Source organism: Propithecus coquereli, unplaced genomic scaffold, assembly GCF_000956105.1.
Source record: "Propithecus coquereli isolate 6110/MARCELLA unplaced genomic scaffold, Pcoq_1.0 Scaffold73, whole genome shotgun sequence".
Classification (NCBI taxonomy): Eukaryota; Metazoa; Chordata; class Mammalia; order Primates; family Indriidae; genus Propithecus; species Propithecus coquereli.
The window spans coordinates 5,320,432-5,332,328 of record NW_012153396.1 but is presented as its reverse complement, the minus strand read 5'-3'; the positions used below and the strand labels follow the sequence as shown (position 1 = coordinate 5,332,328).

The 11,897-nt window shown below is 42.3% G+C and overlaps 1 protein-coding gene across 1 annotated transcript in view; it reads left to right on the top strand.

Moving 5' to 3' along the window:
* CFAP43 (cilia and flagella associated protein 43) overlaps nt 1–11,897 on the top strand; it is a 94,956-nt gene that overhangs the window by 69,503 nt on the left and 13,556 nt on the right. The window contains exons 22-28 of the mRNA XM_012661640.1: nt 1,480–1,686; nt 2,697–2,786; nt 3,088–3,168; nt 4,078–4,203; nt 6,084–6,203; nt 9,598–9,705; nt 11,278–11,364. Coding sequence (XP_012517094.1) covers nt 1,480–1,686; nt 2,697–2,786; nt 3,088–3,168; nt 4,078–4,203; nt 6,084–6,203; nt 9,598–9,705; nt 11,278–11,364 — 819 coding nt within the window. The remainder of the gene's footprint in view (nt 1–1,479; nt 1,687–2,696; nt 2,787–3,087; nt 3,169–4,077; nt 4,204–6,083; nt 6,204–9,597; nt 9,706–11,277; nt 11,365–11,897) is intronic.

Sequence of the window (11,897 nt, the reverse complement as noted above, 5' to 3'; positions counted from 1 at the left end):
AAAAAAAAAAGTTTTTAAATAAATAAAATAAAAAACACAGAGAAATGTACAGATGGCCAGTGTCCATGTCCTTTAGACAGAGCTTGTGTATGAGAGTTGATTTCAACCTTTCAGACTGGGTTTTATGATACCAAGTTTTCTAAAGAACATCCCACCCTGGCTGACACCACAAACCATTCTTCTGCTTAGATCTTCAGTAAGCTCAGAGATAAAAGAAATCCTTAATTCCATATTCTCGGCAACCCAGATGTCAACTAGGATCTCCTTGTAAGATCAAGATGTGATTGCCCAACCCAGGGAAATAAAAATTTCCTCTCTAAGATTTCTGTAAACTTGGGGGTTCAGAGATAAGGTGTGGGGTCCCTCTGGCTCTAAGTACCTACTCCTTACTTTCTACCAAACAAGTCAGTCTCAGAACACATCTGTGCATGTACAGGACCAAACTGTGGGTTTTTGAAGATGCACTGAGATTGCACCAATGCAGATAGTTTGAAATTTAACGTTGGCTATTCCTGTTCCCGAAAGCCATGTCTGTAATTTGAATTCTAGCCTCCTGCCACGTTCTGAGCTCTCTCTTCCTATCCTTTTCTCTTCTTTTTCTCCTGCAGCCCCTGAAATTCCTGTTCATTTATACTCAGAACTATTTACTTATGGTCTTGTTGCTCAGCTTCTGCTGACCCTCGCCTCCAGGGTCTCACCTTGCTACTTTATTTAGGTGTTTTCCTACAAGGAGGTAATTTCAGCCCAAGAGAAATTCTCATGCTATCTGTTAAAATCCTTTTTTTCCCACCCTACTTTAATGATTTCCTCTTCAGTAAGATAGATATATAGACTGAATTCTGATGGTAACATAAAAGCCACGTTGAGTTGACCCATCAGCAGGAATAGGGGCAATCCAGTTGGCCCCACTGTCCCCTTAGGAGCTGGTTCATCCCACTGGCCAGCTCCTTCCTACCTGAGAATTATCTGTCTCTATAGAGGAAAATTTTGTGTATGGTGGTGCTGCTCTGAGAGCTTCTCCAACCACCCTCTACAGGCTGTGCCTTCCTCTCCATATCTCCCCCAAAGTTCCAATGTGTCCAAAGACACTTATCTACTGAAGTCCTGTATATTGCCTTTTAAATGTTTGATGATGGATTTTATAAAAAAGTAGAGAGAATAGCCCAATGAGCCTCCAAGTACCCGTCACTCCTGTCAACATTTGTCAACATGCCTGCACATTAAGCTACAACTTACATTTCAGGAAGTAGTTATGATATAATAGGTGCACTGTTGCCTTAATCCTACCCAAGATTAGATGCCACTGTAGATTACTGAACCAAGAAATGACTTAATATAAGCAAGATTCCAGAAAAACTATCTTATCTTCTTAAAAGATAATTTGTGGAATGATTTGGGAGGGAAAGTATTATGGTGGGATCATGTTGCCAGTAAACGTACAAGATGTGATGTGTTTTCAGTAACATATTGATATTTCAGGATATCATTTACAAGGTAAAAACTGCTTTCAATAGTGAGTTTGATGCCGCGTATAAACAAAAAGTGTTCGAAATTGCACGCGTGAAGGAAAGAAATGTTAGAATTCAAGAAATTATTTTAGATCTGGAGTTGGAAGAAAAAGTCTGGCGACCAGAATTTGAGGACTGTGAGATGCCAGAGCGAACACTCGTTGTGGAAAATGAGGAGGTACTGGCCAGCTACGGCGCCTTTCCCTTCTCTCTCGGGCGATTTTTCCCAGCTCCTGTTCATTCATCCTGTTTACACTGCTGGAAGCCACTGTATGAGGCAGCACTCTCGTCACAGGTAGCCGGTCAGGTGATAGCGCCTCAGCAATAATTGGATTTCTTTTATGAATCCCCCAGAGTCCAGGGGGATTTGGACACCGAGCCTAGGAAGAAGCAGGGACCAAAGACTGGAGCCTCAGGGGGAGTCCAGAACCCTCTTTCTTCATCTCTTAGTTCACTCCTCTCTGCATTTCGGTTTCCTCTGGCAATTTCTGCTTTAATCTCCTCCACGCAAGAGAGCAGCTGCCCTGAATTAGAATCTCTTAGTCCCAATTCCCAGTTTACCTGGGAAAGGGCTCCTTGGCCCAGTTCAGTCCAGTGACTGTACCAGCCAAAGAGGTTGGGTCACGTTGTGGGAATGAGGCCAACAGAGCTCCAGTAATTATCCAGGTCATTCGGGCAGTGTAGGTCCCAGAGAAAGGGGGCTTTCTGGACAGCTTTCTTCAAAGGTATTGGCGCAGAGGCAGTTGCAAATTAATATTTGCTTAAACAATTAAAATATGTCCATTTTCATTTTTTTTAAGTAAAAATAAAATGCTAGAGAACACTCAAAGAAAAGCCCTTGCTCACATGAAGCCAACTTGATTACTTGGAAGTATTATAACAGCAAATATTTTTACAGTCCATTAGATGCTGGGCACCATTCTAAGTGCCCTAGATAGATTGAAACAAATTTATTGTTATAAGACCTTATAAGGTAGGTACCAATATTACCTCCATTTTACAGGTGGAGAAAGTGAGACCCAGAGAGGTTAAGTAGCTTGAACATAGTCATAAAGCTAGTAAGTACCAGAGTTGGGATTTGAACCCCAACCGTCGTGCTTCAGAGCACGTCTTCTTATCCTCCAGCCTCTGCTGTACTTGTTTGAATTTTGTAACAATGACAGCAGGAAGCTGCATTTTCTCTTTCAGATCACAGCTCGCAAACACGTTAATCCCTGGCAAAAAGCCAAAGCGGAATTGATTACAATCCGCGAAGTGGAGCGTCGGCTTCAGTCTCAGGTATGCAGTTTTGCTCACACGGTACCTAAGACCCTCTTTCCTTTAAGGATACTGGTTCCCAGTTTGGTTTGATCGTCTTACACTTGTATTCCACTGTAGAAACACATGAAGGCGTTTGTCACTGTCAGAGGTCACTCTAGTCTCAGCCGGCCTCCTTCCCTTCTCTCCTCCACACCACTGCCCACCTTCGCCAGGCCCAAATGCAGTCAGTCATTCCAACCTCGGGGGGAGGCTGCCCCTTCTGCCACGCGGTGTCAGATCCCTGTCTCAGCTGCCCTCTCTGCTTCCGGCTCTTTCCCAGAGCACCGACACGAGACGCCGAGCCCTGAATGACATGATGGGAGGTGTTCTGGAAGTGAAGAAGGAAGACATTTTGAGAATGGTGAGATTTCTGGCCATCCTTGTGGAAGGTGGGATGGGGTGGAAAGAGCTACTTAAATTTTACCATTTGTGTCCTAGATGAACCTGGGTTTTAGAAATTCTACAGCAACAAATATTCTGCAACCTGCTAGTTCCTTATAAACTGAAGACTTGCCTTCCAATCTGATAAAAAGCAAACAAATGAACAGATATAAGTAACCACGGTGCCTTGGGTCCTACAGAAGGCGGGGATACTGCTTCATCCAATTCTTCAGATACACCAGGAAACATTTTCTTTGATACCTGATACAGGTGTTCCTGGAGCTCAGGTGTAGTTTTAACTATGAAGACACCAACACACAACTCTGAGTCTATCACCTAAGAGACTGGGCACATCCCACACTGCCCACCCTTACCCAAGTCACACAAAAACAGGTGTAGCATTTTTTCATACCATTTGGTCAAAGTGTCAGGTCATCATCCTTGCCAATGTGAAGGACTGTACCTCTGTACCTTTTTTTTTTTTTTTTTTTGGAGACAAGGTCTTACTCTGTCTCCCAGGCTGGAGTGCAGTGGCGTCATTACAGCTCACTGCAACCTCCAACTCCTGGGCTCAAGCGATCCTCCTGCCTCAGTCTCCTGAGTAGCTGGGAGGCAAGCACGCACCACCATGCCCAACTAATTTTTTCTATTCTTTTGTAGAGAGGAGGTCTCACTATGTTGCCCAGACTGGTCTCAAACTCCTGGCCCCAAGCGATCCTCCCAACTCAGCCTCCCAAAGTTCTGGGATTACGGGCGTGAGCCACCTCGCCTGGCCAGACCATGCCCTTTTAAAGGGCTTCTTTTTCCTACCCTAATGATGATGCTGGGGTTTCCCCACACTGCCACACTGTGTCTGAGCCACAGCATATGCTTTTCTTTATGTCTCCAGGTGATTCCGCAGCCTCCTTTCATGACAAAACCTGATGCCTTGTGGACCGAAGAGGAAAGGAAACAATTCAAAGATTATGAGAAAAAAGTCAAGGAGTTAAATGAAGAAAGAGATAAGTACAGAAAGGTCAGAAGAACAAAGAATTAATGTAACCTACCACATCCACAGTTTTGTTTCAATGTCTATTCAATCGCGCTTCATTTTCTCAGTGTCTTTAATAGCTTAAGGGTGGCGTTTCAGAGAACTTAGAGTGTAGGTGGAGATAAACTTAAGGAGTAAGAACAATTTAAAACAAGAAGAATGTATAGCAATGGTTTTAAAAAGTTATTGATTTCAACATTGCCCACATCGTTACAATTTATTTCGTCCTTCATTCATTCTTCAAATGTTTCATGAATGCCTGTTACGGCACATTCCGGTCCCTGCACGGTCTGGCTCTGTCTTGTCTGCATGTGTTTGAGTCCAGTAACACTTCTGTTTGATTTGTGATCGATCTCAAGGACAGGGTTGGAGAAAAGCACAACGCGATCAATGCAGTGCATGCTTAACAATTCTAACGTGAGGGTTTTGCAGTGCGGTTCTGCTCCTTTTATCCTCTTCCATTGCCAAGAAACATTCCCACTTTACAAATGCTCACGATTACAGTAGAGAAGTAGAAGAGGATGGTGAGCAACCACGCAAATAATACTCGCTCTTCTGTGAAGAAGGTAAAATCATACTGTCACTCGAGGCAGGGCAGCTCACCAGCGTGTTGGTGGCTGTAGCTCGTGAATAGCTTCCTGGAACTTTTGTTCACCTGTCCGCGTTTTTATTCACTGCAGTCCTCTAGGGTCCCTTGCATTTTAACCTAACATGATACTTGCCTAAAAGCCGAAACCAGTAATCCTGAAAGAAGGGAAGATTTCAAGGAGTTAGGGAGTACAGATGCCTAAGGAATGAAGGGTGACCTTTCAACTGCATTTTTGCCACACAGTTTTGTGTTGTAAAATAGTCCCCTGCCTGCACCCCTGCTCCTTCCTGGTATTCGCGCACCGAAACCCCAGCCTTGATTAAATCCAGCACTCTGCCTTCTCTGCACCTGCCCTCACGCAGTGGGTAAAGAAAAGACTCCTGGCTGGTTTCACTCTAAATGGGTGACCTCAGTTTCTACTGGGTCCTTAGAGCTGCGCAGCGATGCTGCTCCATATCCCCCTAGCCCAGAGCTCTCAGGCTGGAAGGATCTTGCTAAAAATGCAGATTCAGATTCCATCATGCCATCCTAGCTCTGGGGAAGTGGAAGGACACTGAGATTTTGCACTTCTAACAGCTGCTGCTGGCCAGTGGACCCTCCTTTGGGTAGCAGGATCCTAGAGGACCCTTTCGCACCTTACCGCCGGTAAGGAAGCGTTCTCCAGATGTCTTCACTGTAAAAGTTTTCTCACTCTCTGAACCTCCACCTCTTCCTTCCTTTTTCCCCTTTACCCCCAAGTCTCGCAGTGGCACCTCCCTCTTTCAACCTGCCTTTCTCTCCCCAGGAGCAGCCCTGGGAGAACACACCTCTGCTCTTTCAAGACCCTTCTTTTTGATTTCCCGGGAGCTTCTCTTCTGACACCTCTGCAGCTACCACCATAAAGAGCGCTCCCTCCAGAAATCACAGGCCTTGGAACCCTGTTTCAGGCTTTGCTTCTTAGACTTAGAATAGGGCCCAAGACTGGGCCCAAGGAAGGCTTCCTTGAGAATGTGGCATTTATGCTTGCATTGGAAAAATGAGAAAGCATGAACAGGTCAAAAAGGGGGAAATGAAGACCTTTTCACCCCAATTTAGTCTTTTTTAAGCAAAAATCTCAGACACACAGTATATTAAACAGATCCAAGTGGAGTATCTCTGGTTGAAGGGAGCGGAAGGCCGAGAACACCTGGCAAGGTTTGCCCTCCACCTGTCCCTCCATCGTGGCAAAATGTAAACACCACTTCCTAGGAGCATTTAATATTCCCAAAAGTTAACTTTACTATTGTCTTCCCTTTAGTCATTAGAAGCAGAATTGAAGAAACTTCAAAACTCTATTCAAGAAAGCACACAGAACTTTGATGAACATTTGAAAAGACTCTTTGAAAGAAGAGTAAAGGCAGAGATGGTTGTCAACCAGGTAAATAAAAGCTTTACTTATGTGACTTTTTCTTTGAAGGAGCCTCCAGAGGCCTTCCATTGTTCTTAGAATGAAGACCAACACCTGGCCCTGGGTCCCTCCCCAGCCTCATCTTGGCCACCCTCCCCCTGTCTTGCCACACTCCCTCTTTCGGTCCCGTGAACACACCCAGCACGTCCTTCCTCACAACTGTCTGTCGACTTTGCTAATCATACTCTCTACCAATTTCCATGCCTCCTAGACTATATTTGTCCTTCAGGTCCCAGCTTAAAAGTTAGTTCCCCAGACTAGGTTATATCTTCCTACTGTATACTTCTTTTCCTTCTACCACATATTGCACCTGAATTTTCATTTATGTGAGATTATTTCTTAATGCATCCATGAGTCTTTCTTGTTCATCTCTGTATCTCCAGCAAGTAACAAAGGGCTTGGTTCATAGTATATACTGACTTAATGAATAATCCTCATGCCACAAAAGACCAGATGAAAAATCTGTCTTAATTTCATCCAGCAAAGGAAATATAAATTAAGTGTGCAATAACTAGAAGCAAGAAAATCAAGGAGTGATGCCTTTAAATTCTGAGGGAAACTTACTTCTAACATTGGATTCTATTCCCAATCTCTCAATTGAGTTTAAGAGGAGAATAATGATATTTTGGGAAATGCAGGGTCTCCCAAATTTACGTGCTGTCATTCTCAGAGAGCTATTGGAAGATGTGCCTCTCCAAAGCAAGGGGTGAGCAAGAAAAGATGACGCAGCACTGGAGGCATGTGGAGGGACTCTCCAGGACGATGGCTGCACCCTCGGGGTCCCAACGGGCATAATAACTGAATGGGTTACATTTAACAGAGTTTAATGAAGGGACTTTTTACAGAAGTACGGACAGGGTTAAGGGAAATGGCAAGGAATGGTAAACATCTTGGGACGAGAAGCCACTGGCCGCCAGCACCATGTCTAGAGCTAAGAGAAGCTTAGAGGCACGGGAAGAGAGCTGTTCCCAGAACCCGGCAAGACCCGTGGCCATAGGAAAGGACAGCTCCTCAGGAGCTGTGGTCATAGACAGAAGACCATAGCCACCAGTCTGGCAGACAGGGGTGTGTGTGGAGTGGGGGTGAAAGAGAAGATTGGGAACAAATGTCCCTGAGTAGTCACAACAGCCCAAAGGTGGCAACAACCCGGATAGGCAATAGCTGTGAATGGATAAATAAAATATGGTTTATCAGTGCAGTGGAATATTATTCAGCAATGAAAATAAATGAAGTACTAATATATGCTACAACATGGATGGACCTTGAAAATATGCCAAGTCAAAGAAGCCAGACACCAAAACCACCTATTGTATAATTCCATTTATATGAAATGTCCAAAATAGGCAAATCTATAGAGTCAGAAATTAGAAAAGTGGTTGCTTTGGGGGAAGGGAGGAGGCCTCTAGGAGGTGAAGGGGTTAATGGGAAATGACTGCTGAAAGATTTCGTTTCAGAGTGACGAAATGTTCTCAAATTGATCGTGGCAATGGTTACACAGCTCTCTAAATATATCAAAAGTTAAAAATGACACACTATACTAAAATTATACACTTTAAAGGGTGAATTGTGTGGTATGTGAATTATATCTCAATAAAACCGTTGTTTAGAAAAATATATGCTTAGAACATCTTGTCACACAAGATAATGAGGAAACTACTAGGTTACATCAAAAGGACTTAGGAGCCAACTTAAAATGTCTCCCCTAAATGAGACAATTTAAGATTCAAAGCTGATAATAATCATAATTAGTTGAAACCCATCAAATTTATTTAAATTCATGAATTTGTGATTTTTAATAAGAAAAATGTTCATCTATCACTTTTAGAGGATGACAGCCAATTCATTATCTACAAACTGATAAAGGGAGAGTATTGAGGATTTGCTCTGCCTTTCCTGTATGAACTGTACACTGGGTAACCAAAGAGTAGATAAGGAGAAGCATCTCTTTATCAAAGTATTTTAATTAATAAGTGAAAAGGGAAACCAGAAATAGACTGTCACCATTTCGCGTCTCTCAGTGGATTAATGGCCCTTGGCGTTGAGTATCTACAGCTGCTGACATCACAGAAGGAAAGACTACCGGATATTATGTGTCTGCTTGTCAAAGAACACAGTCTCACTTGTGGTCTTGCTAAAAGACCAAACCTAGGTCTGATCAGGCCTCTGGACCCAGCTGCCAATTTTCAGGAAATACAAAGGATGAAGGAGGCTGATGGGTACGTAGTCAGTAAAACCCAGATTAGGCAAAACTGCAGAGACTACTGACAACTACAAATAAATTGTGAGGAAAAGAAAGGGATAAAAGGGAACATGAAGGTTATAAGACAATTAAAAAACATGACAAGTTTCTTTTTAACGAGTAAATTATACTGTAATGTCTATGTTTCTGTCTTAGTCCATTTCGTGTTGCTATGAAGGAATACATGAGGCTGGGTAGTTTATAAAGAAAAAGGTTTTATGTGGCTCCCAATTCTGCTGGCTGGATTGTTCAATATTGGACATCTAGTGAGGCCCTCAGGCTTCTTCCACCCATGGCAGAAGGCAAAGGGGCACCTGCTTGTGCCCAGATCACATGGTGAGACGGTGAGAGAGAGAGAGAGTGAGAGAGAGAGAGAGGTGGGGAGAGAGAGAGAGAGAGGTGGGGAGAGAGAGAAAAGGAGTGGTGCCAGGCTCTTTTTAACAACCAGCTCTCTAGAGAACTACTAGAGTGGAAACACTCATTCACCCCTGGGAGAGGGCATTAATATATTCATGAAGGATCCACCCCATGACCCAAACACCTCCCATTAGGCCCCACCTCCAACATTGGGGATCAAATTTCAGCATAAGGTTTGGAGGGGACAAATATCCAAACCATAGCAATATACACACTTGTGTAATAAAACTACAAAGAAACACAAGGAAGTTATTACTATAAAAGCCAGGACAGTGGTTAATATTGGGGTTGAGATATGGATGAGGACACCTGGAAGGAATTTCTGCAGTGGAAAGTTCTATTTCTTGAATTGAGTGGTGATAACAAGGGTGTTTGCCTTTATAATAACTTATTAAACTATGCATTTGCTTTGTGTATTTTTCTGTAGATGTGTTTTACCTTATAATAAAATGATGAAAAAGATGAAGTAACTGAATAGTTACTGTAACTATTTATATTCCTATATAATTGTTATATAGTATATACTATATAGTATAATTGTTACTACATAGTACAATCTATATTCTCTTTTTCTTTAAAAGATTTCTCTTACTTGTATGCCATAAACTTGTTTGATTAGTGCCAAGTCTATGACCAGCAACAGAAAGTCCTCTCTCAGAAGTATTGATCATTTCCCCTCCACCTTTTTTTTTCAAAATATTTCTACAGGAGGAATTGAAAATAAATAACCTTGTTTTTTCTTTACTGTTGGATGAAGAATTAAGCTCCAGAGAACTATTCTTGAACAACTACCTTGCAAAGCAGCAGCAGGAGAAAGTAAGTGCAGGGTCTGCTGTCTGAGTACAAGCATTTTCTGACAGACGTGCTCATGGTTGAATGAGAGCTCCCACGTCTAGACCCTTCCTTCCTTCCATCCGCCATTCCTACTCAGCCATGTGTATCCCTTGGCTTCCTGTGTGGACTTTGCTCGAGGGCCAGGTGAAAGTACCCATTCCAATCTGTTAATAAAGTTATGTGATTCTGCATCTGCAATCATTTAGTCAAAAGAACCGTGTAGCTTTCATATGACATTGTGGTTTATGAAATGAGGCCATGTAGCTTCCTGGTTGAAAGCAACAGCTTTTAACCACTGAGTGGCTGTGGGACCTTGGATAAGGCATATAACCTTTTAAGCTGCTTACAAGGTCTTCTTTAGGGAATATTGTTTTCTCTGGACTGTAGGACACATTTTACTAAACATGTAAATAATGGGTTAGCTTATAGAATAAAAAATTTCCATAATCTGAAAAACTTTATCTAAATATGAGCATGAATAGATATGGTTCATTAAAGAGACAATGAATACAAAATGGTTGTCATATAATAAGTTTCAACAGATGTCAGCTTTTATTGTAGTATTAATGAAGGACATTTATGAATGGATAACATAATATCATAAATGCCATATGAACTTACTTTTTTCTGAGAGTCTGTTAAACAGCATATGTGAAGCACTTTCTAAATACAACCCAACTCATAACAAGCTTGCAGTGTACTAGATTTCTTTCACAGACGAGAAGACCATCTCAGAGAGGCTGGGTAACATGCCTAAGTCACGCACTAGTATGTAACAGAGCAGAAATTGGAACGGTGGAAATAAACAAAGCCCATCCAAATGAGAATGAGCAGAGGCTATTTAGTCAGAGCTTGGTGTAGGAAGGAATCGGCCACCATCACTCGCATTTGGCAGAGACTCAAAGGCAGGCAAGGGAGTGGGAAAGCTTTATAATGAAAAGAAGGGAGGGCTTCAGGTACACCCTGCTCAGAAGTTGTTGGCATGAGGAAGCTGGTGGCAAACCAATTAGAAGGAGGACAACCTATGCGATTGGTTTGGGGAACATATTTGGCTTTCTCTGCAAGGTCCTAAGTTGGAAATGGGGACAAAAATTAGAGAAGCTGGCAGTTATCGACCAAGTCCTGACAGTTTGAGGCCAATTGCTACAAAGGTCATGGTTAGCTGGTTGCTGCAGAGGTTGTGGGTCAGCGTTCTACTTTTATGAATGGTCTAGCCATTGTCTGTATATATATTCAATCTCTCAGAACCTAGGTCCATGTGACTCCCAAGCCTGTGCGCTTTCTTCATCCACACTGCCCTGCCAAGAAGGCAGGGTGCTCCATAGACGTACTCGCATACAGAGCCGGCTATACTTAGAAACAGGCGATTGGATGTTTAATCTTTCCAAGTCCCTAAATGGTTTATTTTCTTCTATAAATGTTATCTGTAATGGATACTTCATTAACACATTTATCTCGTACTAGGAAATTCTTTGTTCCTTTTAGAATCCCCAGTATTTTTGTTTATGCTGAAAAGTCTCCAGTTCCATTTAACTATTCCTGATGTTATTATAGAGCCAGACTTCAGAAGCCGTCCGGAAATCTAGAGAAGACCTGGATGTGTACAGGGAACAGTACGACAACTTACTGGCAGAAGACAAAGTGAGAGTCATTGTCTTAGTCACTCAACAACGCAGTAGAGTTGTTGCTGCCTGGATTGGGGGAAGGATAAAAGGGATCTAATTTAATTTCCTCACAGATTTTTCTCCTACTATAATTCTCCGTTATGGGTGAACTTCATTCTATGCCATTATATATTTCTGAAAATCCATGAGTAAAATGAATTTTTGTTAACTTCTCTGGTTTAGGCCTTCTCTTGTACAAAAAATAGGGACATCATCTAGCTTTTAGGGCTTTTTTTTAACCTCAGGTTGCAAACTCCATTAGTTGGTCATGAAATCAATTTGGTAGGCTGTGACCAGCAGTTTTATAATAGAAAAGAATAGAGTAGAATAGCCTAAAGAAGAGGGAATGGAATGGAATGGATAGAATTGAATGAATAGAATAGAATAGTAATTTGCATGCCCTGTGGGTAAATACTATTTTGGAAACTTCTGTTTCCCAAAACAAATAAAAAGTTTCTGAACAAAATTGCAATCCTCACAATGACGTCTTTGTCCTTAGGTTCTGGATCG